We start from the raw sequence: 19,744 nt of genomic DNA, 5'->3' as shown, positions 1-19,744 counted from the left end.
TTCTGTGTTTGTATGAAGTAATATCAGAAGCTAAATTAACCGATTTGTATAATTAATTATTAATTCACCATTGGAAAGTGTAGTTTCTCTAGATGGACATAATGCTATAATGTTATTACAGTAACTTCTGAGTGAATCGAGGACAGGCAAGATTAAAATAGCTTCTTATGCACAGAAAACTTGATAGGCTATTCTGTACATTCGTTTCCTGTATTTCCTAAAATAATTTTTATGACCAAATGAGTGGTCTCTAGATCAAAATGATCGAATTTTAATTATGCAAATACAATTTAAATTAAGTAACATAATAAACGATTTATCCTTATATCAAACACGAATGTTCCGTGGATCAAACGTCCTATTTTAATTATGTAATTGCTTTATATTTATTTCTAACGGGTGCAGCGGAGCGCACGGGTACGGCTAGTACAGGGACATCATTTTATTTTTACTAACATTTTTAATATTAACTTGCCTTTACCTCTGGATCAACGCCGTTTGCTACCCCTTCCACGACTGGAGTTCGATGATACTGGCGTAATATACAAACAAACCACTTTACTAGGTACAGGAGGGAAGAAAAGTAGTTCATCCATTTACGTAAACTAGGAAATATTGCGCTTTTCAGTTTGATCATTTTCATTAGGTTTTTGTTTAATCAAAATACAGTACTGTATTAACAATGAGTGTTTTTACTCACGAAGTGAGCTGTCCATGTGGACGTATTCATTATGCAATGTATATTATACTGTCTACAACACATTAGCGTACAATATAGAGAATAAAGTTAAATTGAAAAATAATCATAATATGGATATTTGAACACATTTTTAAAATGGTGGACGTTTATTTCGATACAGTCTTCAGTTCTTTTCTGCATATTATCGCACTATAGACTATTGTACCTAATTTCAAGTACCAGTTTCGTCCTTCGTACTAGTAACTCATGTTGAAATAATTCTGTACCTACTTTATAAAAGCGTATCTTACGTACTGTAAATTCAATCTTCACTTTTGCCCGATCCGAAAAGATAAAATTACTCAGACATACTATCTACTGTCCGTCCAAGTGGTTTTGTCGTAGGGTCGTAGAAAGGGGGGAAATCATATGACAGTTAATTACATAAGGAGGCCCTTTCATTTAAATTATTTTAAACAGTTGTATAATATTACGTAGACGTCCAATTCCTAACAGAAATTCATGTTTTCAGAAAAGAGCTAAGACAGCCCAGCCACGAACTGGCGAGTAAAAGCAGGTGGTGGAAACGGGATGCGACGTAGGGAAATGGACGACAGTACCTGTCCGAAAATGATTCAATATTGAAAGCTCTTTCGTCACTGGAAAAAACGAACATATTTTTGGAACGTACTGTTTATTGTGACCGTAAGGCTACTGTGACTGTATATGCGGTCTTGCATCTGTGTGGAAGACGGTTGAACTTCATTAGTAGAAGGGGTGGGATGAAGTACATTCAAAAACTCAGGTACAATAAAAATTGAAGTAAAAATAAAATGATGTCCCTGTACTTAATATAGATGTAGGAGGTTTGTTACATTTTTCAGATAATGAGAATGGAATGATTATGATGATGATGATGATGATGATGATAGTAAATAGGCGTGGCAGAAGGATTTTACTTGAAAGTCCCTGGATCTTAATTAGTGTAATAGTCCCTAGATTACAGTTTTAGCGATGATACACCAGAGGTTCATCGCCCCCAGGCACATCCTAGCAGGTCCACACTCGAATGGTCCCTCAATTCCAATCGAACACGCAACACATGTGTTTTACTGACAGTGCTGGAGAATTATGATGGGAGAGTCGAAGACGATGCAATTCGGAGTCTGTTGCGTCGCCGCGCACACAGTCGCCAGGGGCTTGGGGCGCGCGCGGGTGGTTTCCATTCAGTGAGCGGTTGTCGCCCGGGTACCCCACATCGTGAAGGTTCAGCGCGCCACACCAATCACGACGCTACGCCCGCTTCCGTCAGCAGCACACGCGGTTCAAAGTCAAGTGTGCCAGTTCTCACACGTTAATGATTCGATGAACTTTCAGTCAGCGTTCCATTCGAGACACAAATACAACAAAAACTTTACTTTATGGTTCTAGTAATGAAGAAATATAAGCGAATGTGTGAAATAACAGCAAAACAATAAGTGAATCTGCATTTTCTAAATTGTGTTTCACGTCAAAACTCATTTCACACAAGTGTTCGTAAGCATACTCAAAAATACTGCTTCCAAAGACAACTGTGAAAATAGTGACAATGAAGTTCCCGAAAAGATTTTATGCCACCTTCGTTTGTTTATCGATAGAAAAGAAACAAATGCTTTTGTGAATTAATATTTACTTCTATAAAAGGACACGAAAAAATCTATAAAACTGTCAAAAGTAATTATTTAATTTTAATTATGCTGAATGTACCAAATATGAGTTCGTAAGTCCGCGATAAAAAAAATAAAAATAGATTTGATAATATTTTAACATTTTCCCTTCCGCCGATTCGTATTTTTGTGTGTCTTATCACATACTTTCCGAGAAAATAAACATTAAAACTGTGGTATTCAGTATGTGTATGCTACCACAATAACAACTGACAAACGATTATGTCGTGTGATGCCTTGGTGACAGGAAAAGTGAAGATAGAACTTCTTCTGGAATATTTATTGTGTTTTCCCGTGTTAAAAGCCTCATTCACTACTCCGTATAAAACATTATCGTGTAAATTATTTAATAAATACTCGACAAGATTCTAAAAACAGATTCTGTGAATGCACTTTTGTGTTAAACTAAGTATCGTTGCCGTTGTTAACAATATTTCATTCTTACATGTCCGTTACTTAATCGAAATACAATTTCTTCTCTTTTGTCAATGAACTTTATTGTTGTAAAGTCGGTACGCAACAACGTTCTTGTGAAAGTGTGTGAAACGAAGATGTGTCACCATTTCCTCTCATAAACAGTTCTTTCTCTTAAAAAAAATTGTTTACACCTATATTTAAAACTCTATAACTTCAAAGTGGAGAGAAACTTTGATTTTTAGTGAACAGAATATCATTATTGACAGTAAGCAAATGTATTTTAGTTGTCATAGTAACCAGAAATGTAAACAAAATGTAAAAATGGAAATTCTGCATAACTTCAGCGATATAATATAAGTTACACACCATTACGTCAGACCAATAACTCTTACATGTTTGATACCACGTTATCAGCGTGAAGTGGATTCAAGATAACGTTGTGTAGTAATTGGAACACTTATTTAGGTGTATGGAGTGTTTAATTAAGATAAAGGCAGTACGGGATCATCTAATAAATGTCAGATCTGTGATTACATTTCAACGAGTTAAAGTTTAGTTGTGGTAGACAAGGAAATCATGCTCAGATAACTTTGGAAACTTCGTTAACTCGAGGGACATTAATTTTTTTTCTGTTTCACACGAAAGATATATGTAAAATTTAACAGTGTTTATTGCTTCAGTACTTTGCCATTGGCTTGATATATAATACCATCAAGACAAGTAAAAAAGAACTCTTCCCTGTACAATGGATGTTACAGTGAAGTTTCTGCACTTACAAGACAACAGGTCGCAAAGTACTAACGGATAGAGGGAGGAGAAGTCTATGGAATTTGCAGTAGATGCTTAGAATCAAGGTCAAGTTAGGGTAATAGACGATTCGAGTGTTTGTGTTTATTCTTGTGCTATATTAGATAGAATTATTTCATTCCTCTAAACTTTGGATTATTTGAAGACAAAAGATCGTCAGTGTTCATTCTATAAGGACAGTGAAATTAATTTAATTATAGACTAAATTGGATTTCTATGCTATAAATTCCACTAGTGAGCGTCAATACTGCATAAAAGCACGACCACTGAATAGAAACTATTCCGAATAGAATGCCTAACTGTGATGGGTTACAGTTGACCCGATGCTAATTCGAGCATTCCTTTGTCTATAGTTCAGAATTCCAACAATGCGACTCAACTTCCTGATCTGAAAACCTCAATTTTGACAATATTATTTGAATTCCACTGATAGTCACAATAAAGTGAGTGAACTTCAAAGCAAAACATTAATCCTAGCAAAACAATGTCGGAGTTATACTCCGGATTTACATAGTGTGTGTGAACTTATGAATAGAGTTGGATATCGTATAGTTCCAGATTAATGGCCGCACCAAAATTAATGGAATATGCATCCATTGAACCCATCACACAAATCAGCTTTCAGTGGGCACGAAACTTAACCAAGTGTGACACGTCATCATCGTCACCATAAACCTCCTCTTTCAATACGTTATACTTTTTTCATGGTATTTACATGTCTTTTTAAACATCTCTTTAGAAGAACATAAGAACTAATTTATTTAACGTGATGCCAATTGAATTATTTTAAACAGAAGCAATACTATTTACATTTTTTTCACAAGTCGCTTTGTCATTTCTTTACTGTTTAGTTATATCAGTTAAGTAACCATGGAATCTTTAAAACAAACGAAGAGCGATTTTGGAACTCAATTGCCTCAATATACCAGAAACTATTAAGATATGTATATGAAAATAAACACGTCTAATCACGTTTCAAATGTAAATTGCTAACTGAAATTTCAAAATTAATAGTAAAATACAGTTTAATATGCCCAAGATATATTAGATTTCAAAATACTGTAATAATTCTATAACATTAATCTGAGACAAAATTTTATAATATCAGCTTCAGGCTTTTATTGCGACAGACAAATGAATATCGCAAGACAACACAACGTCAAATAATAAACGAATAACGAGTGTATATAAAATGTGAAATAGTGTTAAAGAAGGCCATATTTCTCAGTTACTAAAATGCAGACTTGAGATTGTTCTACCCACGATATTCTTGTTACTGGCCGCTGAAGAGGAAATGACGATGGCCGAATCTGTTCTCACGCTCCAACGAGTTTCCCCGTGTTTTAATACGTCATTACCGCTATAATTGGTGCGAGTGCATAGTCATTTGGAAAACGATCTCAGCATGAGGATGGAAGACGAACCGACGATCCACCCCCCTCCGGGGGCTGGAATCCCCACCCTACGCTACAGGACGTGCGAGAATACGACGGGCAACTTCAGCTTGGCCTTCTGTCTCAACGAAACCGTCGTGGATGAGGAAACTACCCAGCAGTCCTTGCACCTCATACAGAAGATCGTTGCCGTCGTTGTCCCCCTGCTGTTTACACTCATCGTACTCGTGGGACTCTTCGGGAATGCTCTGGTGAGTGACTACCATTACTTATTATCAAGGAAACCCAGACCTCATGTTAAATTAATGATTTGTAATGCACCTTTTCTCAGAAACTATTGGGAGTGGAGTAATGGAATTCTAACAGTTTCCATCACAAATTCCGTCGATCAATACACCTGTCGTCCACACCTGTGGAGTAACGGTCAGCGCGTCTGGCCGCGAAACCAGGTCGCCCGGGTTCGAATCCCGATCGGGGCAAGTTACCTGGGTGAGGTTTTTTCCGGGGTTTTCCCTCGACCTAATACGAGCAAATGCTGGGTAACTTTCGGTGCTGGACCCCGGACTCATTTCACCGGCATTATCACCTTCATATCATTCAGACGCTAAATAACCTAGATGTTAATACAGCGTCGTAAAATAACCCAATCAAAAATACACCTGTCTTCTGTTTTTTTTATTGACGATATAATTTTTTTTAATTCCATTGGTCAATTCCTTCGAAGAAATTTCCAAGGCTTTAATCGATTTGAAGATGTTCTTATTTATTTTCAAGACAATCAAAGACTTTTAAACGGTAATATAGTACGTTTCACAATTCATTTTGAAAATGTTTCAGATAAATCTCTGGATAATATAAATTAATGCTTCTGATTTCAGTCAATGAATTATCATTCAATATTGAAGGAATAAATCCTTTATATTACATATTATTTATGATTTGTACAGGGACATCATTTTATTTCAATATTAACCTGACTATACCTTTGCAATAATGATTGAGAACCGGAAACACTGTTTGCTACCCCCTTCCACGACCGAAGTTTGACGACACTAGTGTAAAATACAATAAAAATAACTTTACTAGGTATAGGAGGGAAGAAAAGTAGTGCATCCATTTACGTAAACTAGGAAATGTTACGATTTTGAGTTTAATCATTTTCGTCGGTTTTTTGCTTAATCAAAATACAGTACAGTATTAACAGTAAGTAATTTTACTCACTAACTGAACTATCCAATCGGACATATTTATTATGCTATGTATACTATACTGTCTGGGAGATGCACTATCACCTTTACTTTTTAACTTCGCTCTAGAATATGCCATTAGGAAAGTTCAGGATAACACAGAGGGTTTGGAATTGAACGGGTTACATCAGCTTCTTGTCTATGCGGATGACGTGAATATGTTAGGAGAAAATACACAAACGATTAGGGAAAACACGGAAATTTTACTTGAAGCAAGTAAAGCGATCGGTTTGGAAGTAAATCCCGAAAAGACAAAGTATATGATTATGTCTCGTGACCAGAATATTGTACGAAATGGAAATATAAAAATTGGAGATTTATCCTTCGAAGGGGTGGAAAAATTCAAATATCTTGGAGCAACAGTAGCAAATATAAATGACACTCGGGAGGAAATTAAACGCAGAATAAATATGGGAAATGTGTGTTATTATTTGGTTGAGAAGCTCTTATCATCCAGTCTGCTGTCCAAAAATCTGAAAGTTAGAATTTATAAAACAGTTATATTACCGGTTGTTCTGTATGGTTGTGAAACTTGGACTCTCACTCTGAGAGAGGAACATAGGTTAAGGGTGTTTGAGAATAAGGTGCTTAGGAAAATATTTGGGGCTAAGCGGGATGAAGTTACAGGAGAATGGAGAAAGTTACACAACGCAGAACTGCACGCATTGCATTCTTCACCTGAGATAATTAGGAACATTAAATCCAGACGTTTGAGATGGGCAGGGCATGTAGCACGTATGGGCGAATCCAGAAATGTATATAGAGTCTTAGTTGGGAGACCGGAGGGAAAAAGACCTTTGGGGAAGCCGAGACGTAGATGGGAGGATAATATTAAAATGGATTTGAGGGAGGTGGGATATGATGATAGAGACTGGATTAATCTTGCACTGGATAGGGACCGATGGCAGGCTTATGTGAGGGCGGCAATGAACCTTCGGGTTTCTTAAAAGCCATTTGTAAGTAAGTAAGTATACTATACTGTCTACAGCACATTAGCATACAATATTTACAATGCATTTAAACTTAAAAAATAATCAAAATACGGATATTTAAACAAATTACTGAAAATGGTGGTCGTTCATTTCGATACACGCTTCAAATCTTTTGTGCATATTATCAAAAACGTTTTCAAGCATATCTTTTGAAATTGAATGTATGATTTCTTGGATGTAATTATTTAATTCTTCTATTGTTGTAGGATGTTTAGCAAACACAACTGTTTCACAGTAACCCCAAAGAAATAATGCAAAGCACTCAAATCAGGCGACATGGGGGAGTCATAATCCTACGCCTGTTGAAATAATTCTGTACCTACTCTATAACACTGTACGTTACGTACTGTCAATTCAATCTTCACTTCTGCTCGATCACATAGATAAATTTACTCAGATATGCTATTTACTGCACGTCCATGTGATTATGTAGAAGGGTCTTAGAAAGGGGGGAAATCACGTGACAATTCCTTACTTAACGATGCCCTTTTATTTAAATTATTTTAAATATAGTAGTTGTATAATATTAGGAAGAAGTCCAATTCCTAACAGCAAATGTTTTCAGAAAAGATCTAAGATAGCTCAGCCACTAGCCTTTACAGAGGGGCGAGCAGAAACGTCTGGGGGAAACCGGGATGCGACGTAACTAAACGGACGTACAGTACCTGTGCGAAAATATGATTCAATAGTGAATGAATGCTCTTTCTTCACTGGAAAATGTGATCATATTTCTTAAGCATACTTTACTCACTCACTCTGTACTGTTTATTTTTACCGTAAGACGACTTTGCGGCTTTTGTTGTGTTTGGAAGTTTGCTACTAGAAGGAGTGGGAGTGAAGTACATTAAAAAACTAAGGTACAGTAAAAATTGAAGTAAAAATAAAATGATGTCCCTGTATAAACGTTTTCGTCACACTTGCAACATCATCAGATACATACAGTTTCTAACATATTAATCTCGATTATACAGGGACATCATTTTATTTTTACTTCAACTTTTATTGTACCTGAGTTTTTGAATGTACTTCACTCCCACCCCTTCTACTAACGAAGTTCCCACTGTCCTCCACACAGAACCAAGGCCGCAGTACTGAGTTAGTAATTATAGTACGTTTAAGAAATATTTATTTATTTTATTGGGTTATTTTACGACGCTGTGTCAACATCTAGGTTATTTAGCGTCTGAATGACATGAAGGTGATAACGACGGTGATATGAGTCCGGGCTCCAACACCGAAAGTTACCCAGCATTTGCTCGTATTGGGTTGAGGGAAAACCCCGAAAAAAACCTCAACCAGGTAACTTGCCCCGACCGGGATTCGAACCCGGGCCACCTGGTTTCGCGGCCAGACGCGCTGACCGTTACTCCACAGGTGTGGACTTTTCAGAAATATGTTCGCGTTTTCCAGTGACGAAAATTTCCAATATTGAATCATATTTTCGCACAGGTACTGTCGTCCGTTTGCCTACGTCGCATCCCGATTTCCCCCACCTGCTTCTGCTCGCTCCACTGTAAAGACTAGTGGCTGGGCTTTCTTAGCTGTTTTCTGAAAACATTAATTTCTTTTAGGAATTAATTGAACGTCTAAGTAATATTATGCAACTGTTTAAAATAACTTAAATAAAAGGGCCTCGTTAAGTAATTAACTATTACGTGATTTCCCCCCTTTCTACAATCTTGCGGCAAAACCACTTGGACGGACAGTAGATAGCATGTCTGAGTAATTTTATCTGTGCGGGTCGGGCAGAAGTGAAGATTGAATTTACAGTACGTAAGGTACTCTTTTATAGAGTAGGTACAGAATTATTTGAACATAAGTTACTAATACTGGTAATTGGAATTAGGTACAATAGTCTATAGTGCGATAATATGCACAAAAGAACTGAAGCCTGTATCGAAATGAACGGCCACCATTTTCAAAAATGTGTTTAAATATCCATATTATGATTATTTTTCAATTTAACTTCAGTCTCTAAGTCCACACCTGTGGAGTAACGGTCAGCGCGTCTGCCTGCGAAACCAGGTGGCCCGGGTTCGAATCCCGGTCGGGCCAAGTTACCTGGTTGAGGTTTTTTCCGGGGTTTTCCCTCAACCCAATACGAGCAAATACTGGGTAACTTTCGGTGCTGGACCCTGGACTCATTTCACCGGCATTATCACCTTCATTTCATTCAGACGCTAAATAACCTAGATGTTGATACAGCGTCGTAAAATAACCCAATTAAAAAGAACTTCAGTCTCTATATTGTACGCTAATATGCTGTAGACAGTATAATATAGATTGCATAATGAATATGTCCGCATGGATAGCTCAGTTCGTGAGTAAAAACACTTACTGTTAATACAGCACTGTATTTTGATTAAACAAAAACCTAATGAAAATTATTAAACTGAAAATCGCGAAATTTCCTAGTTTACGTAAATGAATGAAGTACTTTTCTTCCCTCCTGTACCTAGTAAAGTCCTTTGTTTGTATTTTACACCAGTATTATCGAACTCCAGTCATGGAAGAGGGTAGCAAACGGTGTTTCCGGTTCTCAGCCGTTAATCCAAAGGTATAGCCAGGTTAATATTAGAAATGTCAGTAAAAATAAAATGATGTCCTTGTACAATAAGCATTTTTATTGTGTATTTATGATTAATCGAACAAGGTTGTTGTGTAAAATGTTAATTTGTGTGTCGGTGTAAACTCGTTAAAATTGCATTACATTTACTACCTGCAGTCTACAGAGTCTATAAATTTTGCTAGAATTTTTCGTCACCATCGCTAAAGAGATTATTTTTAATTTAATCTATCTGTTTGCCACATCATTCTAAATTATTCCAAGTATATTGTGCTTTAGAATTTAACTGGTCGGTTTGTCTAGGACACATACAACATGTCAGAACTTCACTCTGCAAACACGATAGTTCATCTGAAACCCTGCAGCAATAAATAATACTACAGTAGACTATTCACAACGATTCTATCAATTTTTTGTGTATGTTTCCAAGTTTCTGTTTATATTCAGATTTATACATGAATATTTTTGCATTCACAGCTGTGCAATGATTGATATCAACAGCTTCCCGCTACCCAAGCTTCCCTCTAGCGTTGCTTAAAGTGGTGATACATATTCGGGTTTCTGACCCCGCTATATTATGGTGCACAAACACCTAACGTTACGTAGTGAACGCAATATCTTAGAAAAGTAAGGAAGACAACCAATCTATTTAACCTACTAGAGAGAGTATGCACTGATATGTGAGATGTGAGCGTTGAAGTCACTAAAATAGATATATCTCAGTTATTTTCGAAAAAAAATTCAAAATTTCTTTGAGATTTTACTCCTAAAAGCACGTTCTTTAAAATGATTGCAACATAATTATTTTTATGCCGGCTTTCAAAATTTTGAGATCGCGAAAAATCTATATATATATAATTTGAAATGGTATTGAAAATTACGGGAAAACGGCTGAACGGATTTTAATAAATGAGCCCTCATTTTGAAGCCTGGAACCCAAAGTTTTTCAGAAAAATAGTAGTTTTCAGTGAAATGTCAATTTTTCAACATTATTTTCCTATTTTCTGAAATTCATCTGTCGTCACTAACTAATTGTATTTCAGGATAAAACAAAACACACTACAGTAAACAATATTACACGAAGGCCATGATTTGCAAGAATGCTGACATATTTAGAGCTCAAATTAAATTGGTGATTAAAAGTTTCAAGACTAACTAAAATTAATTTACAGGTGTGATTCTGTGATTTGTAATTTTATGAGTACAGCTGTATATTGGACATTAAAAACTACAAAACTTGAGGTGGTTTGATGACATTATTATCATTAGAAATGAAATATTATTATATTTAATGCCATGATGTGACTATTTTTCATTAATTATAGGCTACTATTAATGCTACATTGATGACATGAAAGTGAAACGTTTTGGTGTTATATAAGTACATGTAGAGAATATCTTAAATTAGATATTGATTTATATAATTTACTGAGTGGCGGCTATATAGTATATGTTATTGAAAACTATAAAACTTACGTAAGATAATAATATTGTTATTAGAAATCAAATATTTTTGTAGTTATTAATCAAGTGGGGTTGGGTCTTTTTCATATAATTAATGGCGGTGTGGTGTCGATTTATATGTCTGATTCTCTTCAGTATTGGCTCGAGAGAGCGCAAAAATTAGAGTTCCTAAGGAAAGACCAAAAAGTATTACTTACTGATAAAATAAGAGGCCTACAAGATTTTGTAGTCTCTCGATCATTTCAGCAAGATCTCTTAGCAGGATAAAATGATTTTACCCTACATTTCAAGGTAGTTTATGAAACATGCAGCAGCTATACCAAGATGCTATGTCTATTGTTCGAAAGCATAGCAAACCTGACATTTTTTTTTAACTTTCACCTACAATCCGCAATGATCTGAAATAGCTACTGCTTTACTCTCACATGAAAAACCGACTGATCGTCCTTACATTGATACTTGCGTTTTCGCGTTCAAACTAAAAAAAAATTAAGGTGTATAGGTTCAAGAAAAAGTATTTGGCATAAAAAAAAACATTGCGAAGGAGTATGTTTCATTATTATGGAAGCAAATAACTTTCAAAATGTCTGGTATTTTTCATTGAAAATAAATCTGAAAAATGTTTATTTGAACGTCTAACGAACTTAGTTTGCGGCATTTGCTGCAAGAGCCACTAGTAATATATCATTATAATAAAATCTATAAATTCTAACCGATTGTGCTAATTCTTTCAGAAAGTCTTAAATTCATGTGTCTACACCAGTTATCATGTTCTGTGAATAATAAGCTCATTAAGTAGTAAAATATCGCTGCAATCGAAAAGTATTGGGAATAAATTTGAATAAGGAACAAAAAAAAAGTTTCCTTCCCAGGCAGGATTCGAACCACGAAAGTCTTAGTTACCAGTCTACCGTGCTCTGGAGTGAACAAGGCTCTGAAATCAGCAACAAGGGTCGGTCCGGTTTTGCTACTACTGTACTGTGGGTAGGGCGCCCCCATTGGGGGAGCGGTTGGTCGGAGAGTACAACTCATCCTCATTCATCCCCTCAGTATGGCCGACGTGCAAAGGATCGTCCCTAATCCGCCCCTAGCCACCCTGACCTAACCTGGACACTATTCCGAGGGATGAACGTTACATGATCAGCCAGACGGAATGGATGCACATTTTATGAACACGTTGCAGTTTATGTATTCATAGCTTTCAAAAAGGCGTATGACTCGGTTAAGAGAGAAGTTTATGTAATATTCTTATTGAATTCGGTATTCCCAAGAAACTAGTTCGATTAATTAAAATGTATCTTAGTGAAACTTACAGCAGAGTTCGTATAGGCCAGTTTCTATCTGATGCTTTTCCAATTCACTGCGGGCTAAAGCAGGGAGATGCAATATCACCTTTACTTTTTAACTTCGCTCTAGAATATGCCATTAGGAAAGTTCAGGATAACAGAGACGGTTTGGAATTGAACGGGTTACATCATCTGCTTGTCTTTGCGGATGACGTGAATATGTTAGGAGAAAATCCACAAACGATTAGGGAAAACGCGGAAATTCTACTTGAAGCAAGTAAAGGGATAGGGTTGGAAGTAAATCCCGAAAAGACTAAGTATATGATTATGTCTCGTGATCAGAATATTGCACGAAATGGAACTACAAAAGTTGGAAATTTATCCTTCGAAGAGGTGGAAAAATTCAAATATCTTGGAGCAACAGTAACAAATATAAATGACACTCGGGAGGAAATTAAACGCAGAATAAATATGGGGAATGCGTGTTATTATTCGGTTGAGAAGCTTTTGTCATCTAGTCTGCTGTCAAAAAATCTGAAAGTTAGAATTTATAAAACTGTTATATTAACGGTTGTTCTGTATGGCTCTGAAACTTGGACTCTCACTTTGAGAGAGGAACAGAGATTGAGGGTGTTTGAGAATAAGGTACTTAGGAAAATATTTGGGGCTAAGAGGGATGACGTTACAGGAGAATGGAGAAAGTTACACAACGCAGAGCTGCACGCATTATATCCTTCACCTGACATAATTAGGAACATTAAATCCAGACGTTTGAGATGGGTAGAGCATGTAGCACGTATGGGCGAATCCAGAAATGCATCTGGAGTGTTAGTTGGGAGACCAGAGGGGAAAAGACCTTTGGGGAGGCCGAGACGTAGATGGGAAGATAATATTAAAATGGATTTCATGGAGGTGGGATATGACGGTAGAGACTGGATTAATCTTGCTCAGAATAGGGACCAATGGCGGGCTTATGTGAGGGCGGCAATGAACCTCCAGGTTCATTGGAAGCCAGTAAGTAAGTAAGTAAGTTGCAGTTTATGCGCCAAAGCAACGCTTAGGTCAGTAAACAGAATACCACCGTAATCAAAGTGGAGCATCACGAGTGTTTGCACTGATATCTTTTTCAGGGAAAAGGGTAGAAAGTTTTTTAATTGTGGAAAGGTGTGGATTAATGAGAATACTTTTTATGCAAGTTTCTGCAGCTTCAATGTTCTAATTTAAACTTGTATATCTACGTACTTAATTAATGAAAGATATTCTAAGTTTTTATATAACGCTATCTGCATTGCTTTAGAGTTTTAATGAAGGAAAACTGTCTGTCTGTTGGAACAGTTCTCAACTAAGGCTCATGGGTGCACCGTTATGGAACTATACATCTGTCTGGGAGCAGTTTAATATCTATGAAACCAATACAATGTGTTGTATGTAGGAAGCTGCACGAAATATGTCGAAAGTTCCTGCCAAGTTTATGATGAGCATTTCTCTCAAGTCGATATTCTTGGTTCTTCTACTCCCTACAAAATCTATACACAGTACACAAGACCTTCTAACAAATAATACGTGTTACCAGCCAATATGAGATACAAGATATGCTGCAAGCACTGTCTTCAACAACTGGATACTCTAGATTACTTACTTACTTACTTACTGGCTTTTAAGGAACCCGGAGGTTCATTGCCGCCCTCACATAAGCCCGCCATTGGTCCCTATCCTGAGCAAGATTAATCCAGCCTCTATCATCATATCCCACCTCCCTGAAATCCATTTTAATATTATCCTCCCATCTACGTCTCGGCCTTCCCAAAGGTCTTTTTCCCTCCGGCCTCCCAACTAACACTCTATATGCATTTCTGCATTCGCCTATACCTGCTACATGCCCTGCCCATCTCAAACGTCTGGATTTAATGTTCCTAATTATGTCAGGTGAAGAATACAATGCGTGCAATTTTATGTTGTGTAACTTTCTCCATTCTTCTGTAACTTCATCCCTCTTAGCCCCAAAAATTTTCCTAAGCACCTTATTCTCAAACACCCTTAACCTAAGTTCCTCTCTCAAAGTGAGAGTCCAAGTTTCACAACCATGAAGAACAACCGGTAATATAACTGTTTTATAAATTCTAACTTTCAGATTTTTTGACAGCAGACTGGATGATAAAAGCTTCTCAACCGAATAATAACAGGCATTTCCCATATTTATTCTGTGTTTAATTTCCTCCCGAATGTCATTTATATTTGTTACTGTTGCTCCAAGATATTTGAACTTCTCCACCTCTTCAAAAGATAAATTTCCAATTTTTATATTTCCATTTCGTACAATATTCTGGTCACGAGACATAATCATATACTTTGTCTTTTCGGGATTTACTTCCAATCCTATCTCTTTACTTGCTTCCAGTAAAATTCCCGTATTTTCCCTAATCATTTGTGGACTTTCTCCTAACTGTACATAAATAAAATAAAATGAAATATGAACCAAACGTAAAATTACAGCTACAATGAAATTACATAATATAATATTACCATAGAGAAGAATAATAGGATAATTTACGAAAAAAATATATAACAGCTTATTACAAACTAGGCATTTTACACTCTCATCATCTTTTATACAACAGAAGAACTCTTCCTCCCATTCCACCAGAACTCTCCGGTCCTTAAAGTGAAAGATTTAGGCCAGCGGTGACCAAAGCGGGTGTCGTCATTACATCGTGTAATCACAGACATTCAAACGGGTACGAGGAGTTTCCTGTACATTGGTGTGTGTTTCATTCACGTACTGAAGCCAAGCAGTGGCGGTATCATGTCGCTCTACAAACTCTGTCTCTACAAGCAGTAAGAGGTGATTTCGTATAAAATGAGGAGAGATTTTTTTATTGTTCTGTCGGACAAAATGTAAAATGTTTACTTTTCTCAACGGTTCAATTAGGAGTATATAGAAGTATTAATTGCCACGCTGAATAATGTATTATTATTATTATTATTATTATTATTATTATTATTATTATTATTATTATTATTATTATTATTATTATCAATAATTGTCTTATATTTTTCTACTTTGTATGCCTCATTTATTTTGACTTGCTGTTCACATTTTATTATGCTTTTTTCTTTCTTTCTGTATGTTATATATTATGTCTGATTTCTACTTACTTGTTGTTTACATTTTATTATTATTATCTATTCAGTTTTGTGTGTAAAATTGTAGTGTACTTTGTAAATTTGTAGTGTTTTTTGTAACGCAGTTTTACTCCTGGTTGAGTGTTAGAGACGACCGTATGGCCTTAACTCTGCCAGGTTAAATAAATCATTATCATTATCATCATTATTATTATTATTATTATTATTATTATTATTATTATTATCAATAATTGTCTTATTTTTTTATACTTTGTATGCCTCATTTATTTTGACCTGCTGTTCACATTTTATTATGCTTTTTCCTTTCTTTCTGTATGTTATATATTATGTCTGATTTCTACTTACTTGTTGTTTACATTTTATTATTATTATCTATTCAGTTTTGTGTGTATAATTGTAGTGTACTTTGTAAATTTGTAGTGTTTTTTGTAACGCAGTTTTACTCCTGGTTGAGTGTTAGAGAAGGCCGTATGGCCTTAACTATGCCAGGTTAAATAAATCATTATCATTATCATTATTATCATTATTATTATTATTATTATTATTATCAATAATTGTCTTATTTTTTTATACTTTGTATGCCTCATTTATTTTGACCTGCTGTTCACATTTTATTATGCTTTTTCCTTTCTTTCTGTATGTTATATATTATGTCTGATTTCTACTTACTTGTTGTTTACATTTTATTATTATTATCTATTCAGTTTTGTGTGTATAATTGTAGTGTACTTTGTAAATTTGTAGTGTTTTTTGTAACGCAGTTTTACTCCTGGTTGAGTGTTAGAGAAGGCCGTATGGCCTTAACTCTGCCAGGTTAAATAAATCATTATCATTATCATTATCATTATTATTATTATCAATAATTGTCTTATTTTTTATACTTTGTATGCCTCATTTATTTTGACCTGCTGTTCACATTTTATTATGCTTTTTCCTTTCTTTCTGTATGTTATATATTATGTCTGATTTCTACTTACTTGTTGTTTACATTTTATTATTATTATTTTATTTAGTTTTGTGTGTAATATTGTAGTCTACTTTGTAAATTTGTAGTGTTTTTTGTAACGCAGTTTTACTCCTGGTTGAGCGTTAGAGAATGCCGTATGGCCTTAACTCTGCCAGGTTAAATAAATCATTATTATTATTATTATTATTATTATTATTATTATTATTATTATTATTATTATTATTATTTCAGTATTGTTTGTTTTGGCGCAAACCGATTTTCTGATTTTGCCTATAATATAATTAGTACTGTTTCATTAAATTTATGTGAGATGGATTCCTGAATTTTAAAATAAGCACAAAATATTATTAACACGTGTCCTTTCGGGGTAGGAATTATGGACTAATCACTTGCAGAGCTATCGTCCTCGTTTAACGACGCACGGAGAGCCTACATTATCACAATGGCCTCCCGATTGCCTCCTCCTCATTCAGTATTCCACCCAAACCACAAAGAGGTCCTTGGTGTCCGCAACCTGGCTTTGCTGCAGTATTAGATGTGCATTGTGTAGCATTGTGTGATGATCAGCGGCTTAATATTCTGCACTCAATAGTTCACGCTTGAGAACACATCGTTATGGCTCCGATGGGACGCCGCTATCTGGATTGTCAGCAACATTTACATTTCCTCAAAGGTTACCAGTTCCTCGTTTAACAACCATTTTAACTGTCAATAATGTTCGTTGGCTTCATTATTAATGAATTTCCACACAATGCAATCCTTACCTTCCACCCATCTTTTTTCTTCTCTATTTTCTTAAGTTAGTTGCATCGTCTTTTGTAACCATGGTAATCTGTACTGCTATTCCGTAGTATTTTTAAGTATCCCTTTCTTTTCTCTCTCTCTCTCTCTCGCTGTTATTTATACTCGCTTTAACATCTCTGGTCATATCGTGAGTTAATCTTCTGTGTGAAATCCGAAGGCCTGTATGCTATGGTTGAGACTGGTTCTATTGTTGTATTGTATTGCATTGTATTTATTAACATTTCATCTCAAACCAAGAAATGGATTCGGAACATCTCAAAATCTGTGCTTCAGTGGCTGGTCATGATAATATCTTTGAAAAATATTGGAGTGAAAGAGGTCAAATGACTTCATTGTCAAATGCCTGGCATTAGAAAACAACAACAAACAACAACAACATTCCATGGTATTCATACATGCTTACAGCTAGAATATGGAACAAGTCAAAAAACTTAATACTATTATAAAATATTAATTCATAGTCACAGTCTAGATGAAATATATACAGATGAGATTTATAAAATAGTCTACTAGTACAACACAAAGTTTTAGTATAATTTTCATGAAGTGTTATTGGATGTCATGAATTCACCTACAGAATAGAAGGCGTGAGAAATTAGGTATTTTACTGCCATATAACGCACTCCTTTTTGATAGCACGATAGACTTGCCGATGGAGTATGAAAGTCATTTTTTTGACGTGTATTTATGCTATGAACTGTTGAATTAGTTACAAAGTTTTCACGATTACATACGAGGAAGATTATTAATGAAAATATATACTGACAAGCCATGGGCATTATTTGTAGTTTTTTTAAATAGTCCTACAAGATTCCCTAGATTTGGCACCTACTATTATTCTAATTACTCTTTTTTGTAATAGAAATATATTGTTACTATCTGTGGAATTTCCCCAGAATATTATTCCAAAACTCATTACCGAGTGGAAGTATGCAAAGTATATTGTTTTTAAGGTATTGATATTTGCTACCTTTTGCATAGATCTAATAGCAAAACAAGCTGAATTTAGTTTGGGGGTAATTTCTTTAATATGATTTTTCCAATTTAACACATTATCGATTTTTAAGCCAAGAAATTTGGTTGTTGTTGTTTCTAATAGGGATCTATTGTTAATTATTGCGCTAGAAATTTGCGACGTTGAATTTGGACAGGATTTAAATTGAATTATGTTAGTTTTGTTACAATTTAATACCAATTTATTGACTGAAACCAGTCACATATTTTGAAGAGAATTTCCTCTGTTGAAGATTGGAATGTGTTGGAGTTATTGGCTGTAATTACTATACTTGTGTCATCTGTAAATAATATGGAATGACCTACATCTTTTGTGAACTAGATGACGACTGTATATGTATTACTGATTTGTTATTAATATGAATTTTGGTGATGAATGAGGCCGGTGATATTCAGGGATGTTGCGGCCCGAATTTCCTGGTATTTGTCTTAACGTTGAGGGAAACACTGAAAAAACCTCAACCAGGAGATTCAACCCGACCGGGAGTCGAATCTGGGCCCTCTTCGTAAGAGACCAGCATGCTGACCCCTACACCACAGAGGTGGTCAAAGCTGTTTTGTTTCTTGTTTTGTATGTAAAAGTTGTCTTTAATAAAAGAAATAATTTGATTTTTTTTATACTTATACTTTCGTAAATTTTCAGTGTTAGATGCCATCATGATCCATATGTTATTTTATGGCACGCAAGGAGAAAGGTTTTTCAGTTGCAGTCACTGTTTTATCATAAATATTTTCCTACATATTATTTAAGTTTTCATAGGCAATGGTTGCAATTACTTCACACATTAATATTAAGTCAACAAAGTCATCAATAATATTGAAACGTAGCCTATTCTGCGCCATCCTGCTCCCGGTAAAGATTCATGATAAACGAAAGGGATTATCGTGTCACCTTATCACGATTTCTGGTAACGATAATGTGACGCATGCGTACAACTTCCATCATGTGACTACAATTTACCGTAAACTAAAACCAGTGTGGCAAAAACTCTCTATACAGGGTGATTCATTAGGATTTACCTTTACTTACGCAGCTTATTTCCGAAGATATTCTGAGCAAAAATGTGATATAAACATTTGTCTTAATCTCAATATTTTCAGAATTACATTAATTTTAAGTTGTTTGTAAAATATCACTAGGCCTATTCTTGAGTTTTAAAGCTAAAAGAACATTACAGATAAAAAATGAGCTATTCAGGAGTATCATTTCTTTAATTAGCTAATATTCTGAAGCTAAAAATATGTTGTGAATTCCAT

The 19,744-nt window shown here is 35.3% G+C and overlaps 1 protein-coding gene across 1 annotated transcript in view; it reads left to right on the top strand.

Annotated features, from left to right (window-relative positions):
• The first annotated feature begins 1,919 nt into the window (after positions 1–1,919).
• LOC138695069 (allatostatin-A receptor-like) overlaps positions 1,920–19,744 on the top strand; it is a 213,397-nt gene continuing 195,572 nt past the window's right edge. The window contains exon 1 of the mRNA XM_069819430.1: positions 1,920–5,254. Coding sequence (XP_069675531.1) covers positions 5,015–5,254 — 240 coding nt within the window. The 5' untranslated portion in view covers positions 1,920–5,014. The remainder of the gene's footprint in view (positions 5,255–19,744) is intronic.

The sequence above is a fragment of the Periplaneta americana genome, chromosome 2, assembly GCF_040183065.1.
Source record: "Periplaneta americana isolate PAMFEO1 chromosome 2, P.americana_PAMFEO1_priV1, whole genome shotgun sequence".
In the NCBI taxonomy this organism is placed as follows: domain Eukaryota; kingdom Metazoa; phylum Arthropoda; class Insecta; order Blattodea; family Blattidae; genus Periplaneta; species Periplaneta americana.
This window is presented reverse-complemented; position numbering and strand designations above follow the sequence as displayed.